The sequence below is a fragment of the Pelodiscus sinensis genome, chromosome 7 (assembly GCF_049634645.1).
Source record: "Pelodiscus sinensis isolate JC-2024 chromosome 7, ASM4963464v1, whole genome shotgun sequence".
NCBI lineage: Eukaryota > Metazoa > Chordata > Testudines > Trionychidae > Pelodiscus > Pelodiscus sinensis.
This window is the reverse complement of record NC_134717.1, coordinates 54,190,505-54,216,478: the sequence shown is the minus strand read 5'-3', so window position 1 is coordinate 54,216,478 and position 25,974 is coordinate 54,190,505. Positions and strand designations below refer to the sequence as shown.

General features: G+C 45.2%; 1 protein-coding gene across 1 annotated transcript; it reads left to right on the top strand.

Moving 5' to 3' along the window:
* Positions 1–15,159: 15,159 nt before the first annotated feature.
* LOC142830264 (uncharacterized) lies at positions 15,160–19,125 on the top strand. Its single transcript, XM_075934393.1, has 3 exons — positions 15,160–15,897; positions 16,421–17,007; positions 19,120–19,125. The coding sequence occupies exons 1-3, from the start codon at positions 15,429–15,431 to the stop codon at positions 19,123–19,125; spliced, it is 1,062 nt and encodes a 353-aa protein (XP_075790508.1). The 5' UTR covers positions 15,160–15,428.
* The last annotated feature ends 6,849 nt before the right edge of the window (positions 19,126–25,974 follow it).

Below are 25,974 nucleotides of genomic sequence, written 5' to 3'. Positions count from 1 at the left end.
CAGTATCCAGCTTCAAAATATGTGGCCAAAAGGAAGGATTAGTACTATCATGTGTGATATACGATTAAACAGTAATCTGTTTGAAGTTTCTTTGACATTTGCAATACCTGTTTCTTATCTATTTCTTCACACACTTTTAGCTAATCTTGAAGTTGTCATTAAATTGATTTTAATTGATATATGTTTGCAAACTTGTAATTAGAGATGTTAAAATGTGTTTAAGGTAAACGTTTAACTAGGGGGCAGTGTGTGTGTGTGTGGAGGGAGGGAGGCAGGGGGGAGGCAGGAGCCAATATTGCAGGGAGCTGGCTTTTATGCCAGTTTCCCCCATGCACTGGCTCCTATAGAGCTGGCTTTCCCCCCTCCCTGCGTTACTGCCTCTTGTATAGAGGCAACAGTGTGGGAGAGGGGAGCCTGCATGTAATTGTGAAGGTTAACTGATGAGCCCAGGCTCATTGGTTAACTGTTTACTAGGGCTCTCAACTGATGTGCGTTAATGCCTGTGATTAACACAGGGCAGGATTAACGTGTTAATTTTTTAAATGCATTAATCACAGGCATTAATGCTGCACTGCCCCTTTGAAAGGCCACCAGTGCATTTCAAAAAAGCAGTGCATTAAGTGCCTGGGATCAGCTGGAGTTCCCAGATGGCCCCAGACTCCGTGCAGCAATACTCCTTTGAAGCGCTGGAGCGGCACTTCAAAGGGGCAGTGCAACATGGAGCTGGGGATCAGCTGGGCACTCCAGTTGATCCCAGGCTCCTAATGTGCTGCCCCTTTGAGGCGCTGAGGCAGCGTTTCTAAGGGACAGTGGAAGGCAGATCCGGGATCAGCTGGTGCTTCAAAAGGGCAGAGCTGCACGGAGACGGCGGTCAGCTGAGGACTCCAGCCGATCCCAGGCTCTGCCTTGCACTGCCACTTTGAAGTGCGGGGACAGCGCTTCAAAGGGGCAGTGCTGCATGGAGCCTGGGGTCAGTTGGGGACTCCAGCTGATCCTGGACTCCATGCAGCGCTGCCCCATTGAAACACTGCCATGGCGTTTCAAAGGGGAGGTGCACGTGATTAAATGTTTTAATCGCTTGACAGCCCTACTGTTTACAAATTTACACTATCACATCCCGACTTGTAGTCAAAGGACCACACACTTTATATCACTAGGGGAATGGAAAATGGAATCTACAGCACATTTAAGATGAATGCACTGACCTACTATCACCTTTCTCTTATAGGAAAATAAATAAACCAATTCAGAATAATGACTATAGTATTTGGTAACAATTTAGTTAAGATTACATGATAACTTAGGACTTGTTTCCCTAATCAGGGCTAAACTTCCTTAAGTCAATGGAGTAACACAAATATAAAAAAGTATAAGTGAGAGCAAAATCAGATCTCCTGTTCTCAATTATTTTTTAATAAATTGTGTATTAATCAGAGACAGACTAACATCTGCATTGTGCTGTGTGCAAATTTAAAAGCAAAACTGACCAGCTTTTTAAATTTTTGCACCAAAAAATCAAAATGTCTCGTTTCTTAAGTGAACTGTGCTTCCGTTTCATTATTGCATTTGTGAGCTTTGATTCCATTTGTCAACATTTTGTCAGACCTTTTGTTGACCCTTTTTTGTAATTCAGTAGGAGATCAGATGATTAGGATGAATGGTTTTCCCTCTAAGTAGTTAGTAATGTAGCTGGGAGGAGGGAAGTAATCTGCATTTGATACCTTGTATCTTAAACAGTTTTGTGGGGAGGGAAAGAGAGTTCAAAGGATTATCCTTGAGATAGGTATAAAGGAATGAAATTTAAAAAAGGAAAACTTATGATGAATATCAATTCAGTCTTCTAACATTGAGATATACCATACAGTGTTCCAAAAGAGGCTGTTGAAAATTTATCATTTGGTACATTTAAAATTGGTTTTGGCAGTAAAATAGAACACATACTGTGGAACATTCGCAGATGTATACTGCAGGTATTGGCAGAAGGATGATCAAAATGACTTCATAGAATCATGAGAATACCTGTTGATAACTGGTACATTTCCAGGAGTTTGCATCTGAAAATCTGCAATGCATTTTTGAGAAATCAAAGAAAGAGCAGTGTTAGAAGTAGGGCATAATTCCATTTTGAGGATGATGCCAGCCCAAGCCATAGCACAACTCTGAACTCTGGTGTAGCTGTGAGATTGTGTAGCTGCCAAAGGTAGCAATAGGTACAGCCGGAGGAACAGAATGATGCAGCTATTTATTTAGTACAGCATAGGCTATAGGTTTGATATAAATTGTCATACATGGCAGAGAGGTATCCTGGAAAAGTGAGTGCAAAATGTTACCAGTGATGTAAATAATGAATTCTATTTTGGCACCTGTAGCATAAATGTGTGATATTAAAGATATGTTGTCACGCTGATTAGGATTAGGGATGCAAATGCTTATTGGATAATCAACAGACTAGTCGACTAGTTGCTCCCTCTCCCTTCCCCCCACTGCCTTTATCAGAAAGAGGCAGCAAGGGGGGGAAGAGGGAGGTGCTTCAAAGCAGCAGTGCTGCATGGAGCCTGGGTCCAGACCCAGGGCTCCATCCAGTGTTGCTGCTTTGAAATGCTGTGTGCAACCTGGTCCAGCTGGGAGTTTCCAGGTGGCCTAGGCGGCACATGGCATTTCGAAGTGGCAGAGCTGTGCAGAGCCCAGGGTTAGCAGGGGAGTCCCCAGCAGACTCCAGGCTCCTTGTGGTGCTGCCACTTCTAAATGTGAAATGCCGCCGAGAACATGGGGCTAGCGAGTCCCCTACTGGGCTCGTGTTCCCCACAGACCTTTTGCTTTTGAAGTGTAGCAACAGCCCTGGGTGTTTTTAAAAGTACTAGAAGCAACTGAGAGTTTCATCCATTTTAAAGGGCTGCTCTAGTTTTACACCCACACTCAAAATGGAAGTGGTGAGGAGGAAGTGGTGGCCTTCAAAGGCCAAAGTGACTTTATCGACTAATGGAAATTTTACATCCCTAATGAAGATTCAAACTGGGGCTGTAGAGCTTTTGAAAGCTTGAGCAGGATTGATAAGGCGGGTAAATGTTTATCTTTTACAGACTAGGTAAAGCCAGGGGCGGCTCGTCCATATAGGCAAACTAGGCAGTCGCCTAGGGTGCCAAGTTAAATGGGGCACCAAATGGTGGCGCAATATCATTGAGGGGTTTAGAGGTGGGGTCGCCAATTGCATGGTTTGCCTAGAGTGCCAGTTGCTGGCAGCTAGTCTAGGGCCTCCCCTGGGTAAAGCGCACACCTTTTGAGTCACGTTCCCCAGTCTCTCCATTCAGGGGTGTAGCTGTAAAAGTGTATTTCAGTTTCTTTGGCCTCTCAACAGAGAGAGCATGTTGTTGAAGTGGTTTATGTGTTCAGGGATGCTTGTGCACTAGAGATTAGTCTGGAACTACTGCTTGATTTCACATCAAATATTTAATAGTCATCCTATCATACTGATTTTCAGTCCCTGTTTGATTTTTTTCTGGATTTGGACTGGCAACCTGTTGAGGAAATATTTGTATTCAGTTGTTAATCTTCAGAGTGACCTGGTCTTTGCAAAGTGAGATTTTATGTTTTTAAAAATGGTTAAGTTTCTTCATCCTTGCAAATAAAATTTCCTTGTTACATTGCTAGGTCATAGAAAGTCAAATGGACTATAAAAAGAAAATGAAAACTGACAGGTCTACATTGACTGAAGCTTAGAAACAAACACCACAAAAGTGAAAAATATGAGCTTTTAAACTTTCTATCAAGTTTAAATATGCAGATTGGGGTCACTGTTACCAAGTAAGAAGACTAGCTGATTCACCACTTTCACCTCACCACTTCCGCTTTGAGTGGAGCTCCATGAGTATAAAACTAGAGCGGCCCTTTAAAATGGATGAAACTCTCAGTTGCTTCTAGTACTTTTAAAAATGTACTAGGCAGAGTCACAAATTTCCTTTCTCCTGACTGGGCAGAGCTATTTGTATATTATGCAATGGAAAACTTAATGGATGGCTGTGAGGCATTTTAAAAGAAAAGACTAGCCTTGTGTGGAATGGTATAACTGCTAGTTAGATGCATATGAATGGCAACAATTATCAAAAGCAATGCCAAAATTATAGTATTTACACAACAAAGAATTTCAGCCTCACAGGGAAAATGGTGCTTTCTGCAAATGATACTCAGACTTTTTAGTATCATTCCATTTTAGTTTTGTGCTAGTAACCACTGTAGATGTCTGCAGGCACATTGCTGTATGTTCAACAGTGTGTGTGTGTAGAGAATAGCATGTAAATTCAGGACCATAAATGTCTGTTTCTCCCAGAAAAATGTCTTTTTAAATGAGTTTCAGTAATTACAAACAGTAATTATCTGGAGAGTTAAAAATTTTAGGGTGGGGAAAAACAATCTTTGCATTGTTTGACAGTGGAAAGCCAAAGAGAGTTGCCTTCTGAACTACAAGAATAGGTACCTGTTGTAGATGGAATCCTTTCCACTGCACAAAACCAGGTCATGTGGACTTCCAAAAGGGCTGATCCAGTGGGGAAGGAATCTATGGAGCACCAGCTGAGTTGTTCTATGTCCAGTATCTTCAAGGATCTAGGAGCCTCTCTTGGTGCTGGAGACCAGTGAAAGAGGTTTGACTGGTGGATTTGCTTAGGCATTGATCCACTATGTCCTGTTACTTCCTTAACCTCAAAATATCCTTCTTTCTGCTGCTGTGGTGGGAGCCCTGTGAAGCACAACTCTGCTGCATGAAAGAGAGGCAGTCTCAACCTGTCTGGGGTCTTTGTATCCTGTAACCAGAAGATATGCTCATCTCAATGCAGTTTATCCTCTGCCAGCTGCATCACATAGAGGATGGAATTTCCCATATCAATTTTATGGTGTTTCTATTGTATATGTAGAAATTGGTTACATGATATTTACCCTGGGAATTTGCTACTGTATGTGGATATGGTATCTGTGTCACTATTTGGATAGATTAATAATGTACATAGGTGTGTGTTGAACCTCCATGCTATTTTTTTTAAAAAAACTATACATCTAAAAATGTTGCAATTCATATTCTTTTTGCACATTATTATTTGAATCTGGAAGTAGATTGGCTATCATGATTTTAAAAGGAACAACTGACTTATGAGGTGCATGCTGATATGGCAGGAATCTGACATGAAACAATTTTGGGTGGCTGTCAGGTTTCGGAATGGGATTTCTTGTTTAGCATCACATAGAGTATGACAATGGCAGTTCTTTGAGTAATGAATAAACACAGTACAGTAAACTTCTGATAATCCGGCACCTTTAGGACCCAGGGAGTGCCGGATTATCAGATATGCCAAACTATCAGAAGGGGGGGCTATGAGGGGTCTGGGATGGGGGCGGGGGATGCTACCCCAGACCTCCTCATAGCCCTCGCTTCTGATAGTCCAGCTCTGCCCCAGGAGTCCCCAATTCAGCCGCTGCTGGTCAGTTTCAGCAGCGGCTGAATCGGGGGCGCCTGCAGCAGAGCAGCTGGGGTGCTGCTGGGTTGGTCCGGTAGCGCCAACCCTTGGCACCGCGAGACCAACCCGTCAGCACCCCAGCTGCTCTTGGGGACGCCTGGGGCAGAGCAGCTGTGGTGCTGACAGGTTGGTTCCACAGTGCCGCTCCTCGGCGCTACTGGACCAACCCAGCAGCACCCCAGCTGCTCTGCCCCAGGTGTCCCCAAGTCAGCCGCTGCTGATACTGATCAGCGGCTGACTCCAGAAAGCCAGAGGCAGAGCTGCTCTGCCCCGGGCTTCCTGAAGTCAGCCCTGGTCAGTTTCAGCAGCGGCTGAATCGGGACGCCTGGGACAGAGCAGCTGGGGCGCAGCTGGGTTGCTCTGGTAGCGCCAAACCTCGGCACTGCGGGGACCAACACAGCAGCACCCCAGCTGCTCTGTCCCAGGTGTACCCAAGTCAGCTGCTGCTGAAATTGACCAGTGGCTGATTCCAGGAAGCTGGGGCAGAGCAGCTAAAATTCGACACCCTCCGCACCGGACTTAATAAAGACCCCAACTATCTTACACATTACAAAGATAGCTTTCCCAATTATCACCTCTAATACTATTAACTCACAGACATTTCCCCTTCCCCACCTCTAATATCATTAACTCACTGGCATTCACCTTCCTTCCCCTCCCCCCCACATTCCCCTTCTGTTCTGTAATGTGATTTGTCCTTTTCATGTGTGTTCATTTTTTTAAAATTGTATCCTTTGGTATATATGGTTGTGACTGTTTTCTTCCATTATTTGATCTGAGGAAGTGGGTCTGGCCCACGAAAGCTCATCATCTAATAAACCATCTTGTTAGTCTTTAAAGTGCTACATTGTCCTGCATTTTGATTTAAAGGGAGTTACTCCTGATTTATGCTGGTGAAAGGGAGAGCAGAATCTTTGTGAGACCTTAGTCTTTCATTTTCTGTGAGTTTAATTCCAATCCTTCATGTGGGACAGCAACAGATTCTGGGGGAAAGCAAGAATTTTCATTGTAAATTCAGGCCAAATGGAACCCTTACATTGTTGAACTAGTGAACCTGAGAGGCAAAGGACATTGCTCAATCCATTTGAGCTAGGACGGTTATTTGTGTGGGGTTATGAATTCTGTTCATGGTATTTTCCCCAGCTAATGCCATGTGACCTCTCTCCCTCTTTCATTAAAAGTTTATTTTCTACACTCAGACTCTGTGCTTGCGAGTAGGGAAGTGTTGCCTCTCAGAGGCACCCAGGGTTGTGTGAATTTCCCAGGCTACTGGGTGGGAGCTCTAGCTAGTTCTGTGTGAGATGGATGAAAAGGGGCCCCTAAGATATTGAACCCACCTGGAGGAGTGAAAAAACAAATTGACAGAGCCAAAAAAGTACCCAGCCATGAGCTACTTCAAGACAGACCCAAAAGAGAAAATAACAGAACTCCACTTGTTATTACCTATAGTTCACAACTCAGACCCCTCCAGCACATTATACACAATCTACAACCCATCTTGGAAAATGATCCCTCACTCTGAGGCCTTGGGAGAAAAGCCTATTCCTGCTTAAAGACAAATCCCCAACCTGAAACGAATTCTTTCCAGTAACCATGCCACATAATCACATCATAAGCATCCAGGAACCCAGCCCTGCAACCAAACACGATGCCAACTCTGCCCACATATCTATACTAGCGAATTTATCACTGGAGCCAGCAACATAAGCTACCAAATCAAAAGGTCATTTAACTGCACATCCAGTAATCTGATCTATGACAGCAATGCCCCATTGCTATATATATTGGACAAACTGGACAGTCTCTGTGGGAAAGAATGAATGGACACAAATCAGACATATGTAAAGGAAACATACAGAAAGCTATCGGGGGATCACTTTAATCTTCCTAATCACTGTTTAAAAGATCTTCAAGTGGCTGTCTTGTCACAGACCAATTCTACTAGCCAGATACACAGAGAAGCATTGGAATTAGAGTTCATCTGCAAATTCAATTCTCATGCTAATGGACTCAGTCATGTGATGAAGGATGGTTAGGACATTATCTACCTAATAGTCTATGAAGGTGCAAACAGCTCTTTGTGTAGATTCCTATGTCAGGAAGGATACTATCAATTTACTTTGATTCTTATCTGCTTTGTTTTAACTACCCAATCTTCAGATACTTACTGATTCCCTCTATCTTTCCTGAATTTTCTATACCCTCCTGTCGCTGTCTCCCACCCCCTCTTTTTTCCTCCTCCCCCGCCCCTTCTCTCCTATTTATTATTTTGGGTCTGTACATCCTAAACTCAAAACTCTGGTCATCTGAAGAAGTGGGCTGTGCCCATGAAAGCTCATGATACCATCTATGTTTTGTTAGTCTATAAAGTGCTACCAGACCATTTGTTGTTTTTTTCTGTACAGACTAATTCGGCTACCCCTGAAGCTCTAGGGAGCTGTTCATTGTGTCACCTGCCTGGCAGGCCCACAGAAATGGATGGAGTTTTCTGAAAAGCAGATCTGTGAAGGAAAAATGAGGGGATTAAGATGTTCAGGACAAATAAAATGACCATGCCTTTTAGCATGTGGGGAGAAGTTCTCCTTTTATTCAGATCACTGTTGGATAACCAGGACTCCCAATGTAAAAGGAGCATAGGGCAAAGATTTCAGCAGAAGAATATTATATGGGGGAAGTTAAAGAGGCACCAGGAGAAGTTAGTGAAAGTGGCTGTGTCAATTTTACTGAAAGAAAGAAATCTTCACTTCTCACGAGTCTGTTCTGAGCCTGGATAACTCTCAAACTTCTTTCCAATCAGCATGTGACATTTCCTTGTAGAGGGAGCTCAGCAGCCAAGCAGGGTTTCTTGTGGCAGGAAAATTTTTGGTCATAAGGGTATAATCTCTTAACTGAAGTAATTTCAAGTTGATTTTTTTGTAACTGTCTTTAGGAGTGATGGTTGGGATTATCCCCACATGGTTTAGATTTGAAATGAAAGTTAAAACAAAACCATATTAATAAATAGCACCCACAAAGCATGCACTGTGGAAAATGAAGAAAGACCGACAGTGATAATAGTCTTGATTCCTTGCACAGGTCTATATCTAGGGGACTGCTATATAAGTGTGAGTTAGCTTATTGTTAATGCTGTCACCAACAAGCTAATTCTTAGACATGATACAATGCAGATAGAATTCCTGTTGAAAGGAAAAAATGGGATGATGTAATAAATTAGTAGTCTGCCTATATGTAACAAAATACTGAAATGAAGAAATGTAAAATTTCTCTTCAATCCTGGAACACCTCCCCCAAACATTATGTTGCTTAAAAAGACAGATGTGAAAAAGTTGAATCCTAACAAAGACAAAGAAAAAATAACAATTCATAGTGAAGTCTAGGATGATTTCAAGTTGATTTGTTGCCCCTACCTATCAAAGCAAATTTTTCTTTCCCCCTCTAATTATTTTCTCCCCAAACACTCAAAAACAAAATGACCAGTTTTAGAAAGATTTTTTCTCCATTCTCTCAGCCCCCATTTTATGCTATTGGGGCACTTCCAAGTGTTTTTGAAACAACTCAAAATATATTTCTTCATTGCACATCTGTTTCTTCTTCAACTCCTTCACATGGAAATAGCTGTGGAGAAGGATAACCACTATGAAATACCAGACTTGCTTGGTAGGAACATAAATGATGACAGATGCAACTATTTGTTGGGAATGAAAACTACTAATCCATGTCATTGCGAAAACACATGGTTCTCAGATTAGAAATAGTGGAACTTTTTTATACTGCGATGAACATGTCCAACTGTTCAACTGAGACTGGGCTGTATTTAACCCTGGAAGACAAGGGCACTCCACACATCACAGGAAGTCCGGTATCCCACAGAATCTGAGCCCTTAGCTCAACTGTCAAGTCAGTTTGCCATATTTTACTTAATAAATGTGCAAGTAGAAAAACATTTCTTGAGGTAGAAAAAAGATCTTTGACAGAGATAAATTAGTTTAGACCAATTTTCTGAAATGCAAACAGTGTTACACTGTTTAAGTGATTTAGGATTATTTGACAATTTTGGACATGGCACTGTTGATATGAAATTATTTTATTTGGATGGAAACATCTGACCAGGCAAATAAAAATAGTGAATTGGTATCAGAGGGGTAGCAGTGTTAGTCTGTAACTTTAAAAACAACAAGTAACCCTGTGGCACCTTCAAAACTAACAAAAACATATAGTATCATGAGATTTTGTGGGTAAAACCCACTTCTTTAGGCAAGCTCATCTGAAGAAGTGGGGGTTTTTTGCCCATGAAAGCTCATGGAACTCTCTATATTTTTGTCAGTCTCTAAGGTGTCAGGAATACTCATAGTTAAGTGGGTCTGGCTCACGAAAGCTCATCATCTAATAAACCATCTTGTTAGTCTTTAAAGTGCTACATTGTCCTGCATTTTGCCATAGTTAATTAGTATGTGTTAGTTGCCAGTCTCAAATTATTACAGGAAGGCCATTGGTATAATAATTTTCACTTGATTTATTTTACACTTCATAGTTGACTTATGGTCATTCATTGCTGCTTCTTCCTCACCATGAAATGTCAGATTGTTTTGCTTGCATTCTCAAACCACAGTATTAAATGGTTTATATTGAGAATATACTTGATCAGACTTGCATTGATTGTATCATTGAAAGTTCAAAAATTCTTGTTGCCTGAATTTTAATTTCTCAGATGGTTTTATTTGCAGGGGCAGCTGTAACACAATCAGAAATAATAAATGTAAAGCCCAGAATGACTGGATACTTATAGGGCTGTGACGTTTGAAGTGGTGACCTATATGTTAAAAACTCCATAGTGCTCACATTGTATAAGCTAGCTGCAAAGGCACAGAGACCACTGGAGAAGTGGTGCCTATAAACTGCTATTATTGTTGTTTATATTGTAATTAAATTATTATGAACTTGCTTCTCTGTGCAATGACTCTCTTTCCCGTAGCCATAATACTGGGATATTCAATTTGTTCAAGCTTCTGTCAGTGACATTTCTTATGGGCAAGATTCTCACAGCCCTTACTGGGTTATGCTGGAAGTCTTTTCTGCCATGTTTAAATTTTGAAGCTTCCTGCAGCAGAGCAGAGGGACAGTGTGTCTGATACTTCCCTCCTTGTGAGCAAGAGACTGTTGTATTGGGCTTAGCCCTCACTCCATCTTTGTTTGCTGGCCCAAGTAGCTGCCCAAATGTACGGGATTGGAGAAGGGAATAAACCACTTGAAAAGGGGTGATATAACTTACTCTGTGCCTAGAGCAGGGGAGGTAAGTCACAATTTGTGCACTCCTTGGTTCTGGGATGTAGGCCCAGATTAACTCTTCTGGGGACCCAGGGCTATTAGATTTTGATAGGACATGCTGGGCTTTTGGGTGGTGCCAAAATGAGGAGTTCAGAGAGTGGTAGGATGCTGTGGGCTGTAGTAGGAGGGTGGCTGCAGGAGAGCTTCAGGGCTCTGACTGGGTTTGCAGGCTTTGGAGTGGGACTGGAATGAGGTGTTTGGAATTCAGGAGGGGGTCCAGGCTGGGGACAAGGGGTTTGGAGTGTGTAAGGATCCCTAGCGGGGTTCACCTGGTGAGCCACCTTTTTCCTCCCTCTCCCCTAGTGTCTTGTTACCGTGTTCCCTTTTGTTTTAGTTCGAAATGTTTGTCTGTCAGTTTCCTGCTTTGCTCAGTGTGCTGGGGCTTTACAGGCTGCAATCTGGGCTAAGGGGGCTCCACTTTTGGCAGCAGGAGATCTGTTTTGCAAGTCCCCCTTAGCTCAGGGCTCTGAGCTCCAGCCATTAAAGCCCCCTTCTTAATCTGGCCCTGCTGATATAGTTCTTTTTATGTGCCACCACTTTATGCATATCAGATTGCAAAGTTACAGTCTAGGCTGATACAAGATCTACCACAATTCCACTCTCTAAGGTCAAGAAATACTAATATTATGATGCAATAATGGTAAATTCTAAGCCTAAAACACTTCAGATTTCCAAAAGCATTCAAAGGGAAAAAAGAACAGCCATACTGGTCTATGTAATCCAGTATACTGTCTTTCGACAGTGGCCAGTGCCAGGTGATTGAGGAGTTGAACAGAACAAGCAAGCATCCCCTATTCGCTATTTATTATAGAATCAAAATAATAATAAAGTATGACTGTGGTTGTTAAAATCTGACAATGTCTTCCTTCCTAGATTCTTCCCCCTAGAATTGTCAGTACAAGCTAAGCAGCAAATTGGGAATGGAGGAGGTGGAGGTGGTTTGACTCTTTTTATCTTCCCCCTCCCTCACACACATCGGCTCTTTCCAGGAGCTACTAAAGCACTTGGAAACTCTACACTGGCATGATTTTGCACAAATACTTTTAACGCAAGAGTTTTTGCGTTAAAAGTATTTGCCAAGAGAGCGTCTATATTGGTTCGGGACTCATCGTAAGAATGATGCGCTTTTGAGCAAAAATGCGTCTACATTGGCGGGATGCTTTTGCGGAAAAGCAGAAGCCCAGAACCATTTTGAAGAGGGCAAAAGGGCACCACCCCTTTCTGGGGGTGGGGGCTGGAGCTCCTTTGAGACACATGCTTCAAGGGATCTCGCTGGACAGCTGTTTCTCTCCTACTGCGTGCTATAGGACCTCTTGCAGGGACTGACAGCCATAGCAGTTCTATTTGTGGTTGCCCTCTGGCTTTTTGACACCACTGCCTTGTGCCTTTTAGTACCTTTGGCTGATTTTTGTAGCTCAGCTTGTTTCTTGTGCTGTGGAGCCAGGGGTGGCCATGTGCCTGTTCTGGCCCCTTCCAGCCATTTTGGAGTGCCTGCAGCTGCTGCTCCAAGCTGCTGCACTCCTCATCCAGGACCTGGAGGCGCAGGTCGCTCTGGACTCCCTCACCAGTGTGGAGAGGCTATTGTGGAGACTGGACATCAGTACCGACCGGTGGGACTGGCTGGTCCAGAGGCAATGGGATAATCAGCAATGGCTCCGGAACTTTTGCATGCAAAAACAGACATTCCTGGAGCTGTGTGCCTGGCTTGCCCCTGCGCTCCAGAGAACCACCACCCAGCTGTGGGCACCGATCCCAGTCGACAAGAGGGTCACCATCGCACTATGGAAGCTGGCCACTCCGGACAGCTACCGATCAGTGGCACACCAGTTCGGGGTGGGCAGATCAACCGTCGGTGCTGTCGTCATGCAGGTAAGTCCCAGGGGGAGCGGGAGGGAGGTGGGGAGAGGGGAAGGGTGCTGCACTCCATATCCAGGGGCAGGCAAGACTCCAGGCTGGGTCACCCAGGGGTTTGGGCCATCCATCCCTTGAACAGGCCTGCTAGTGGGGAGGGAGTGGGCCATCGGGCAATGGGGCCCTGGTGCGTGTGTGTGCGTGTGTGTGAGGATAGAGGACATCATGGGTGGGGGGTGCCAAAGGAGCATGCACTCACCCTGCCTTGTGATGTGTTCCCCTGTGTTTCTCTGCACCCTTCTGCAGGTCGTTCATGCCATCAATGACGTCCTGCTCCCAAGAGTCATCCGCCTGCGCAACGTGGATGCTACGGTAGCCGGCTTCACTGCCCTCGGGTTCCCCAACTGAGGGGGAGCCCTGCATGCAACCCACATCCCCGTCCGTGCCCTAGAGCATTGAGCAGCCCATTTTATAAACAGAAAGGGGTACTTCTCAATTGCACTTCAGGCCCTCATGGACCACCGTGGCTGCTTCCTGGACATTTATGCGGGCTGGTCCAGCTGGGCACATGATGCTTGCATCCTCTGCAACTTTGGCCTGTTTGGCAGGCTGGAGGCGGGCACTTACTTTCCCCAGTGGGAATTTACTGTCGAGGACGAGCCCATGCTCGCATGTGTTGTGGAGTACGTGGCCTACCCCCTGCTGCCCTGGCTAATGCGGCCCTACACGGGATGGCCGGACCACAACCAGACCCCATTCAACGACCACCTCAACCGGGCTTGCAACCAAGTGGAGTGCGCTTTTGGGCGTCTGAAAGCCCGGTTCCGTTGTTTGCTCACTCGTCTGGAGATGGGCCTCTGGAAGCCTCTTGCAGCTGCTGCTTTGACCACTCTGGGCACCTGGCATCATCACTGCTCCCCTCCACCTGTGGACCTTAAAAGTCCTGGCAGAAGGAGAAGGGCTTGTCCCACATGGAGAGCTGTGAAAGCCCTGTGCAATACAGCAGCAACCGAGGGACCCATGAGTGACCCCAACACTCCAGCAGACTCTCCCATGACTGCCAGCACTCCTGCTGCTCTTTCAGCTACCATTGACCAGGAACGCAGGAGAACTCTGGTCTGGACTGGTGCAGAGATCCTGGACCTCACTGAGGTCTGGAAGGAGGAAACAAACCTCCAGGATCTCCACACCTGGAAGAGAAATGCAGAAGTGTACAGCCAGATCACCGCCAGCCTGGCTTACAAAGGGCATTCTGCCAGTGTCAGATGAAATTAAAAGAGCTCTGGCAGGTCTTCCAAAAGGCCAGGAACAGAGCAGATGCTCTGGGATGGCACTGAACAGCTGCCATTACCACAACTAGCTGGATGCCATCCTAGGAGGGGTGGGCTAGTCATTTCCCCCACCATTGTCATCAATTCCAGCCAGGACAAACCCAGCATCAGCCTGCAGGAGGGCGGGGTGGAGGCTGAGAAAGAGGAGGTGGAAGAGGAGGAGCAGGCCAGCCAAGTGTCCATGCTTGCCAGCCAGGAGCTGCTCTTCACCCTGGAGCTGGTTCACCCCTCCCAGGATGTCTCCCAGACTTTGGAGAAACCCAAAGAGGGCACTTCAGGTGAGTTCTGGAACTTTCCCTATCTTCATGTTGGTGCAGGCAGTGGGCTGCAAGGGGCTGTGTGCTCCTTTTGGTCCACCTGGCTTCGGGACATGGAGTGCCAGTCCAGAGCACTCAGCCCCATGATGCTGTCATACAGGAAACCCTCAGTCCTTCTCACAAGGTTCCCAGAGGGGTCTTATTCCAGCCTCCGTAGTGGGACATCTTTCCACAACAAGCCACCACTAAGGAGGTTGGGCTCATGGAACCACACAGCAGTGCCACACAGTGTCATGCCTGCCCTCAGACAGCATCCACTCCTGGTCAAGCGTGGTGATGAGGAGGAGACTGATCATGTGCATGGGAGCCTGCCAGGGGGAGAAAGAGGAGGGGAATGCAGTAGCACTATCTGTCAAGTGGCATGCTCACACAAACCTCCCCCAACATCCCCCCCTCCAGTGTCATGCATAGAGCGGGCCACCAACCACTTCCCCACCCTCCCCATGGCTTTTCCTCCTACTCTCCCCAGGGGCTGCCAGGTGGTAGGACCTCTTGGGCAGCTGAAGCCTCATGATCACCCAGAGTAATTTTTACTAAAGCTGTGGCATATAAAGTAGTTGTGATTGAAAAAATACATGTGTGATTTAATAATGTACAAAGGCCTGGTATTCTGAATATAAGCAAAATCTTTTATGAAAAGTTATGTTGGCATAAAAACTATGTCCCTGATCAATGTAGCTATGCTGACAAAAGCCCCAGTGTAGCTAAACCCTCAGGGTATGTCTACACTACAAAGTTAGTTCGAACTAACAGACGTTAGTTCGAACTAACTTTAATAGGCGCTACACTAGCGCTCCGCTAGTTCGAATTTGAATCGAACTAGCCGAGCGCTTAGTTCGAACTAGGTAAACCTCATTTTACGAGGACTAACGCCTAGTTCGAACTAGCTAGTTCGAACTAAGGACTGTGTAGCCCTTTAGTTCGAACTAGTGGGAGGCTAGCCCTTCCCAGGTTCCCCCTGGTGGCCTCTCTGGGCACAACCAGGAAAACTCTTCTCCTCTCCCCCAGCCCCGGGCCCTTAAAGGGGTAGACTCTGGCCAGACGGCACTAGAGTCAGCCAGCCCTGCCAGGAGTCTCTGCCCCGAACCAGTGGCCCCACCATGAGCCAGGCAGCCAGTGCGAGTGACACGTGCCCTGCCCAGTCCCCTAGCACCCAGGGGCCAGCCAGGGGCCGTAGACTGCGCGCGGCCTCCTGGACTAGTGCGGAGGTCATGGACCTCATTGAGGTTTGGGGGCAGGCCCCCAACGTCCATGATCTCTGCACTAGGAGGAGGAATGCGGCCGTCTATGGGCGCATAGCAGCCGCCATGGCCACCAGGGGACACAGGCGCACCCAGGAGCAGGTGCGCATTAAAATTAAAAAGCTGCACCAGGCGTACGCCAGGGCCACAAGAGGCGGCGCCACTGCAGGGGCTGCCACCTGCCCCTACTTCACTGCCCTCCACCAAGTCTTGGGGGGCAGGGCGGTCCGTGCCAGCCCGGGGGACATCGAGCCGGGACCAGAGGGCCCTGACCTGGGCACACCAGAAGGGTCACCGCCAGCAGCGTCGTCCAGGGAGACCGTACCAGGTAAGTAGTTTGAATTAAGTAGTTCGGGGGGGGGAGGTGGGAGGGAGACCAGGGACCGCGCGCGTGGGCCATGCCTTCCACGGATCACGCAGACACCTGTGCACGTGCGAGCACGTGCCATGCCACCCTTGGGCAGGTGGCTCCAGCTGCGTGACACCCAGGGGCCATTGCCCAATAGGCACATGCTTGTGCAAAGAGACGTGACATGCTCCCGATCCCGGGGCAGGACCCAGCAGGATGATTTCCCTTCACATGTCCCCTCTACACGGAGGCAGGGGACATCTCCCCTTCCCCCCCGCCGCCCCGGCCACACTATACATGGCACCCAGGGACATGGGTGCGGTCTTGGGGCAGCTCCCAGTCCCGGGGAGAGCCAGACATCCTGACCATGGCCTCTGTACAAGCACAGCGGCTGTGACGGTGCAGGATATGGTCACCCTCACGTTGCGGAGTTGGGGAGGGGGCTGGGCATCATCCTCTGCGTCCCCAGGGAGAACTGACCCCTTCTCTTCTTTCTCTACAGCTGCACCAGCTGCTCGTGCAGGGCGCACCACCCCGCCCGGGACATGCTCCCGCACCCGCGGCCTGCTCTGGACTGCCAGCATGGAGCAGGAATACTGGGACCAGCACCTTGGGGCCCTGCAAGCCGTGCACCGCACACTACGGTTGTGGATGCAGGAAGACCTGCAGGTCCGCCACGAGCTGCTGTCTGAGCTCCGAGGGCTGAGCACCAACCTGCAGCTCCTGCTGCAGAGCATGGTGCCCCGTGCTGATCCTGCACCAGCTGTCCCCCCAACTGCTGTCCCTCCTCCCACTCCTGCTCCCCCTCCCACCTCTCCCTCCTCAACCCCCACAACCTCTTCCTCAATGTCCACACCCCCCACCTCAACCTCCGCACCCTCCCCCCATCCCCCCGGGGATGCCGAGGCCCCCTCCCTCGCCGTACTGGGAGGCGGTCGGCCCGGCGAGACCCCCACCCCTGATCGTTCAGTTTCCCCACCCCCTCCTTTCCCTTGCTTCCCCCTTTCAGCTCCCTCCTCCCAGTTTTCCCCCTCCCCTCTCCCAGCCTCTCTCTTCCCCTCTCCCACCTCCTTTTCCCAGTTTCCCCCAGTTTTGTTCAATAAAGACAGAGTTTCTATTTTTGAACACACGTGTCCTTTATTTTGTACATCAATAAGAAGGGGGGCTAGGGAAGGGTAAGTGGAAGGAGGTGAGGGAGGAATGGGGCACGAGCCCCCGATGGGGAGGACTGGGCTGGCTCTGTGGGCTTCTGGGGGTGGAAGCTCTCCTGCAGCCCCCCGATTGCCCCCTCTCCCCAGATGGCAGCCTGCGGCAAGTGCAGCCGGTCTGATGGCCGAGTGGTGTGATGTGCCCAGTGTGGGTACTTCGGGCACTCCAAGCCAGGACTGGTTTGTAAGCGGGGCACCCCTGAGAACTATCTGTCCGGGGTGGGGGTCGGGACCCTTTAAGTGCAGCCCTCGGCTAGCCTGAGACAGCATCTCCACGCTCTAAGTCCTTCTCTGATGCCCTGCCGGCACTGCTTCCGGCCATCCTTAAGCCCTGTTCAGAGTCCACTCAATGTGGACTTGCTAGTTCAAATTAGCAAAACGCTAGTTCGAACTAGTTTTTAGTTCTAGATGCGTTAGTTCGAACTAGCTTAGTTCGAATTAACTAATTCGAACTAAGTTAGTTCGAACTAGCGCTGTAGTGTAGACGTACCCTAATGTAGTTAACATCTTATGGGCAACTGATGTTCCCACACAGACAGACAAACTTTTGTCAGTATAGCCCATCTATATGCTGGGGAGCTATGCCACCATCGCTATGGTAACTATGGCAGCGAGGAGTCCTGTGGCATCTTATACACTAACTGAAGTGCTGGAGCATAAGCTTTCGTGGGCAAAGACCCACTTCGTCAGATGCATGTAGTGGAAATTTCCAGAGGCAGGTATAAATATGCAGGCCAGAATCAGGCTGGAGATGACGAGGTGGATCCAATCAGGGAGGATGAGGCCCACTTCTAGTAGCTGATCTGGAGGTATGAATACCAAGAGAGGAGAAGCTGCTTTTGTAGTTAGCTAGCCATTCACAGTCTTTGTTTAATCCAGAGTCGATTGTGTCAAACTTGAAGATGAACTGTAGCTCAGCAGTTTCTCTTTGAAGTCTGGTCCTGAAGTTTTTTTGCTGCAGGATGGCTACCTTTAGATCTGCAATTGTGTGTCCAGGGAGATTGAAGTGTTCCCCTACAAGTTTTTGTATGTTGCCATTCCTAATATCTGATTTGTGTCCATTGATTCTTTTACGTAGGGACTGTCCAGTTTGGCCGATGTATATAGCAGTGGGGCATTGTTGGCACATGATGGCATATATTATGTTAGTAGCTGTGCAGGAGAATGAATCAGTGACAATATGGCTGATCTGGTTAGGTCCTGTGATGGTGTTGCTGGTATATATATGTGGGCAGAGTTGGCACCGAGGTTTGTTGCATGGATTGGTTCCTGAGTTAGAGTTATTATGGTGCGGTGTGTAGTTGGTGGTGAGAATATGCTTCAGGTTGGCGGGTTGTCTGTGGGAAAGTTCTGGCCTGCCTCCCAAGGCCTGTGAAAGCGAGGGATCATTGTCCAGGATGGGTTGTAGATCACTAATGATGTGTTGGAGAGGTTTTAGCTGAGGACTGTAGGTGATGGCCAGTGGTGTTCTGTTGGTTTCTTTCTTGGGCTTGTCCCATAGCAGGCTTGTCCCATAGCTTCTGGGTACACGTCTGGCTCTGTCAATCTAATATTCATCTGACGAAGTGGGTCTTTGCCCACGGAAGCTTATGCTCCAACACTTCAGTTAGTCTGTAAAGTGCCACAGGACTCCTCGCCGCTTTTACATATTCAGACTAACACGGCTACCCCTATGATACTATGGTAGCTATGGGCTCTCTGATGTTGACATAGCATTAGTCAGGGATTTACATATGTTGATGGACACTGAGATCTCAAAGGACTCCTCCATAGAGATGTTCTGGAAAGTTTCCCAGAGTTACTTCTTAATCTTCTTCCACAAGTTCCATGGCAGTGCAGCTTCGTTCCTTTCCCCTTTGTAGGACACTGTCTCATGCTAGTCTGCAATCACGTGTGCAGGGAACAAAGCAGCGCATTGTTTAGCTGAATATGGAGCAGGAGGAAAGCTGTAAGCACGCAGTAATTGTGTCCTGGTTTCCCTGCTTACCCTCAGCAGTGAGATGCCTGCTAGAATTATGCCCACCTGTGGAAAAGTGTGGGATTGTGTTAGAATGAGTCCACTGCAAAGCTGCACTGTGAGCCCTACAAAGACTATTTTCTTTTGTCCATATGCACAGCCCCTTCCTCCTCTCCCCCCAAACCTCACCATGCTTAGGGTGCTTGCAGGGACGTGTGCCTGGCAATGGCCAATGAAAAAGTGATCGGTATGTGGCAAAAGATGCTTGTAAGTGAAATGTTTCAATGCCGAGATGAAATTTAATAATCCCTCTTTTGTGCATCATCCACAGCAGCAGAGAGCTTGAGGTTTACTCCGCTCACCCCAGCCAAATGTCTCTGGCAAGTAAGGAAGAGGCCAAGACGCAGCAAAGAAGATATGTGTAGGGAGGGGCAACTGCATTCCTCCCAAGAGAAAAAGGAACGAAAGGAGTGGCCGGGAAGTCAGAAGGCTGGACAGAAAAGAGAATCAAGCATTTGCTAGTGATGTGACTGAGCAGGTGATGAAAGTAATGGAGGAGCAGACAGAGATGCTGTCTTTAATGATGCTGCAGAATGAGCAGATCCGGGGTTGACCTCCACGGCCTCACATGCAGAATTCTTTGACAAGCAACCCCTCCTCTACCCAGACATTCCTTTGTGGGACTCCTCAGCTTCCTGTTCTTTCTATCCTTTCTCACAACTCCGACAGTGATAGCTGGACCTACACGTAGTTGTGAGCTTTTACCCTTTCCAAGCCCCTCCATTAGCAGCAAATGTGTGTTTTAATGGGTTTCACTGTTCTTTCTTTGGATAAATAAAGTCAGTTTTATGATGAGATTTTTTTTTTATTTTGTGACCCACAAATTCACATAGCAATCACTTTGGTTCCAGGTATAGGATTTGAGCATTTTCTTCTATGAGTATGTGGCCCTGAAATTTTACATGGAATGCAACAGAGAAATAAATCTAAAACAGATATAGGTTAGTGCCCCTCCTTGTCAGTGTGCTTCCTCAAAGCCTCAATGATGTTAATAGCAGTCCTCTGGGCTCCTCTCACAGCCCTAGTATCTGGCTGCTATACTCTGCAGCCAACTGCTCTGTGTGCCTCGGTGCACCACCCCAGAGCAAATATTTCACCCTTAGAGTCACAATTTAGATTATGTAAAGTGCAGCATGCAGCTATGACTACTGGAGTATTTTCCCCAGGAAGGCCTAGCCTGCCACCGAGACACCATCATCTCCATGGTGCCCCCAATGTGAGCATGATCTGTTGACAGTGGGAGCGAGTGTGAACACACTTTGACAGCTTGGCTTTTGTCGATATTTTTTCATGTTGACATTAGTGTTGTTGATAAAAACTTTGTAATATAGACAAGCTCTAAGTATTTAGAAGTAGTCATATGACAAACAGTCTATTTCCTGCATTCTCAGCCTGTAGTAGAAATAGCTTGATTGGTTTATTGGGTTTTTGTTTTGTTTATGTATACTTGTGTAAGCGAATAGCTGTGTTGTGCATATGTGAAGAATGGCGAAAGGAGAAGAAAGTAAAAGAAATGAGTTTTGCCCTTACTTCTTAAAGTGGACATTTTCATCTAGGCTGTGTCTAGACTGGCCAGGTTTTCCAGAAAATCAGCCGCTTTTCTGGAAAAACTTGCCAGCTGTCTACACTGGCCACTTGAATTTCCGCAAAAGCACTGACTTCCTACTGTAAGAAATCAGTGCTTCTTATGGAAATACTATTCTGCTCCTGTTCAGGCAAAAGTCCCTTTTGCACAAAAGGGCCAGTGTAGACAGCTCAGATTTGTTTTCCGCAAAAAAGTCCCTATCGCGAAAATGTCGATCGGGGCTTTTTTGCGGAAAAGCGCGTCTAGATTGGCACGGACGCTTTTCCGCAGAAAGTGCTTTTGCGGAAAAGCATCCGTGCCAATGTAGATGCTCTGTTCTGAAAATGCTTTTAACGGAAAACTTTTCAGTTAAAAGCATTTCCGGAAAATCATGCCAATCTAGACGTAGCCCTTATGAAGGAGTGAGTTTCAGATCTACATCCACTCACAAGCGAGCATTCCGTTATTGTTTGACAGCTTCATTGTTCCAGAGAATATAAGTTCCTGTACTGTCAGGTTGTTTTTTAGAATTTGACACATTTTAAGTTGTGAGCACTTAAAACTTCCTGGTTACTTTTTCAGGTTATTAAATCCTGCAGTTGTCTCAGATTACTTGAGCATAAAATGAATGCAACAAGATGGTACTGACATGCCTATTTCATGCACACTTCTGTTACAAGTGATAGAAGCCAGTTTTGTACAAACCTGAAGTTTTATTCAGCTTACAGAAATATGTATTGTGATGTTAAAATGATTCAATAAAATGGACACGTGTATGATCATCTGCCATGCCCTGCCGCGAGTACAGGTGTCTGGTCTGGATGACCTCTCAAAGTTCCTTTCAGTTCTAATATTGTGTGATTCTATGAACAGAGGACCTAGTTACTGGGGCCAGATTCTCAACTGGTGTAAATCTGTACCGCTCTACTAATTTTAGTGCAGGTTTGCTGGTTTTTAGAGCTGTCTGGGTATTTTTCAACGGAAAATTCACTTCCTGCAACACTGAAATTTCCACAGAAAACTTTCAGTTTTGTGAGAAAATGGAAATTTTCAGTTGGAAAATCATTCCAGGGAGGCTGACAAAAAGCTGGGCTTTTCAGGGTTCTGTGCTGCTGCAAGCTCTGACTCACTACTTCAAGGGCTGCTATGGTTATGTGTAAGTTGGGATGCCTCAAAATTACTCAAAAAGATTAAAATGAATGATAATTTAATTGTATCTGAATGAAACGTTAGAATTTCTGTTCTTTGGAAAAGGTTGAACTTGCAGTTTTTGTTCTGTTGTGGGATGATTTTTTTTTAAAAAAATTGGAATTTCCCATGGACCAAAAATGTCAGGTTTTGGCCAGTTGTGCTGGTTTATATTCATGGGAGATCATTTTAGTTTTCAGCTCAAACCTATCCAAAGTCAGTGGCAGAGACTTGAGCCTTAAATTGCTATTTTTTTTCTATTACTATAGTACCTGTACAAATACCAGAAAAAAATAAAATCTAAATGCTCTGAACTTTTAGAACATTTGATTTGCAGCCTGACAAGTATGGGAGTGTTTGGGTCTGAAATTTCTGTTATGCCTATTATAATTATACAAAATCTGGATCTATCTCTGAATTTTTGATTGCATACAGGATTTCCATTTAGGTATGTCTCTGCAGCAAAGTTGAATAAAAGTAAGAGCAGAAATAGACTTCTAATTGACTTATGGTTCTGGATGGAAGTAGTGGGGAAACTTGGTGGCCTAACATGTTTTTTACTTGAAACTAACTTTATGATATTTATTAGATCTATTTTTGCTATTTAATCCAAAAGCTATTTATGTAAATGGAAAATCTCCCATTGATTTCAGTTAGTCTTGGATCAGGTTCTTTTAGTATGCCAGTGTCTTCGATGATAGCAACAGCCAACCTTGGCTGTATGTGCTCTGAGCTTTGGGTTTGTTCTGTTCCCCAGCTCCAAGTGAATATTGGCTCACAAACAATAGTAAACACTGAATTCTCCCAGCTCCAATAGTGCTAGCCTTCTCAATTTGGTTGTTAAACTAAATGGTACTAAAATATAAAAAAGAACTAAAAATATTTTCAAAGCTTTTTGTGGCTCTGGGAGAGAAAATGAAACTAGGGTTTTATGCGATGAGACTCTAGGCTGAGGTGTCAAACACTGAGTTTCATTATTTAATCAAAATCTGAAACTTTACTGCATGTTTTCAGACTGATTTTCCTATTTTTAACTAAGGAAAATATATAAACTTGTTTGCCTATTAGGAGATGGAAGACAACTTGTTTCTCTTAGTTTTGGCTTTTCTCTGAGGAAATGGCATTAACTCACCTTGCGTTATTAGGTATTTTGGAATGGTAGAGAGCCTCCAATGCCATAACATCTGCAATATGTTAGTCTAAGATACCATGGCAGTTCTAAATGATTTGCTTTTATTGATTTGTCTGACTTGTAGAAATTTGCTACCTATACAGATACCACTCCTCTGAAAGTAGTTAGAGATTGATATTGCCCAAGGTCAACACCCAGTAAGTCAGTAGCAGAGCCCAGAATAGAGCACTAGTTTTCTGAGTCTCACTTCACTCCTTTATCCACTGGGCAGTGTGATTAAGCAGAGGTGCTTGATTGTAAGTGGGCAAATGGAACCATAACTAGGGAATCAAAAATCAGGATGAAAATCTAATTTTCTGAAAGTGTGTTCTTTGAGCCAATTACAGAAAGAGAAGTTTGAAATAAAAACTGATCAAAACCCATCTTCTGCTGGTGTAAATTAGCATAGCTTCATTGAACTCTGTTCTTTTTTTGTTCCCTAGATGTGATACGTATATATTTTAGTAAACCCAGTCAAGGTATGGCTCAGATGTGACAGCAGCAGTAGAAAATTTACAACAAAAAAGTTAATTTGAACTTGAAAAACCCAACATCCAGACAGTATATACAGCTGGAAGCTAAACAGTTTGAAAGCATTACATAGAAGTAATGATGCATCATTTCTGATTCACTGAACTGTCTGGTTCTCATCTATTGTATGGAGTCCTGCATCTCTCATAGCTTTACAATCAACATTTTTGGCAGACCTTCCATGAGGAGGTTATTATCTTCCCTGAATTGAAAATACAGCTGCCCCTCCAGAGCATGAAAGCATACAGGTTTGCATTGGTTCCAAGCCATATCTTATATGGTACAGTTTCAACTCCACAAATGATTTTTCAATTGCACCAATCTATGGTCCCAGAGGACTGGCCTGCAGTTGGCACAGAAGTTAAATCACCTGATGATTTCTGCTCTTGCACTATATGTCACACAGATGTTTCCTTTCATTACACATGAGTGCAAACATGAAGAGATGTCTCTGCTACTAGTATGGCTGAAGGAAGTTCCATCAGCTGACCACAGTCCTCATTGATTTACATTAAAGGCAAAATTCTTCCAGGATAGTTTGATACCATTTTGGCTGGTGAACATAGGGTACTTTGGCTTTAAGGTCAGGGCCATCAGGCCTATTTAAAAAAGCCATTCAGGTTTCCCGATCACAAGTAGACAGACTGAGATAATAGTCTGTTTGAGAAGCATTACTGTTTGCTAAGGATTGGCAATATATTCAGAAAATGTAAGCAGGAAATCTGATGGATAGTTTTCATGAAGTGACACTCAAAAGAGGTAAATCAACCATACTGCAAATGCATTTTTGTTTATTTTATAACATTTTTTGCACTAAAACAGGATGCAATAATATTGTTCAATGACTGTGATAAAGTAGCATTGTATGTATTTACTATGTGTGTTATTTACTCAGAATGAGGAAACTCTGTGCTATTAACACTATTGCTTCATATGTCAGTACATTAGGGAAAAACTCCAAGGCTGTGTCTACACTGGCATGATTTTGTGCAAATACTTTTAACGGAATAGTTTTTGCTTTTGTGCAAAAGCATCTGTGCCAGTGTAGACGCCCTCTTGTGCAAGAAAGCTCCGATAGCCATTTTAGCCATCAGGCTTTTTTGCGCAAGAAATTGATGTTACCCGTCTACACTGGCCTCTTGCGCAAGAACACTTGTGCAAGAGGACTTATCCCTGAGCAGGAGCATCATAGTATTTGCACAAGAAGCACTGATTTCATACAGTAGAACATCAGTGTTCTTGCGCAAATACTCGTGGCCAGTGTAGACAGGTGGCAAGATTTTTCACAAAAGCAAATGCTTTTGCGCAAAATCTTGCCAATGTAGACACAGCCCTCATGTGTGTGCAAATGGAGTCATCTGTGTGTACAAGACAGTCAATCTCAGGTTTAAGAAGTTTGTATTTTGTATACTGACAGGGATGTGCAAAGTTTGTATCCTCCTCAAATAGGTTGGCTGTGCTTCTTTTTGCATCATAGTCACTCAATAAAACCTAGGTCTCTACCTAAGTAACTTGCCCAAAGCTCCTACTTGGTGTCAGAAATGGAATGAGAACTTGGGAAATCTCCACTCTTACTCTGTTTCTCACACCACTAGCCAGATAACAGGAATCATTTAGTGCTATTATAAAAGTGCTTCTCCAGGCTATTAAAGGTGAAGGCCAGGAATCTATTGTTTTTCCCCTTTCTTTTTAAAGTATTGTATGATCGATAGTTCTTAGTAGGCTGGAGAAGTTGTTTTCCCAGAATTTGGCCATATAAATGCAGAATGATTGTGTAACTATTGGATCAACTTTTATTCTCTGCTTTGCCTTTCATGCATAGACACAGACTTCAGGATTTTTGACTATTTCAGTTTTTTTGAAACATTGCTCACTTTCACCTGTAACTATTTTCATTTATGTGGGGACTTTCAGTTGCATTTACCAAGAGATTGCGTAGACAGGTACTTTGATGAATAATTCTCCTGCCATCTCCCAATATTGTCAGTCTTCCTTCATAAGATTGCCAGATAGTCTCATTGTGTTGTTGTGATCTGTAGTATGATCTCATAATACAGTTTGGAATAATCATTGTCCTCTGGTTTTTAAACTGACCCTTTAAAATAAATCCCCGGTGATTCTTAGTTAAGTTAATTCAGTATTATTCATTTCTCTTTAGTTAATTTCACTGTTTGCCAATTCATGTACTGTATCCCAGATGTCAAGGAATCAGTGTTTATAATTAGGGAGGAGAATTGCTCAAATTTTTAAGTAAATTGATTTTGAAAGGTTGGGTAGCACTAGGGAAAAGATGGCTCTCACGGGACTGAGTCATACAGTACTGTTATGAGCTGGGTGAAATGTGGTTATGGGCTGAGTTAAACCCTCATTGAGACTG

Bases quoted from the DNA above. Each gene is read 5' to 3' on its own strand.
- LOC142830264 (XM_075934393.1), top strand. From the start codon at position 15,429: ATGAGCCAGGCAGCCAGTGCGAGTGACACGTGCCCTGCCCAGTCCCCT. The intron at 15,898-16,420 runs GTAAGTAGTTTG...CTTTCTCTACAG, and splicing joins GTCCAGGGAGACCGTACCAG to CTGCACCAGCTGCTCGTGCA.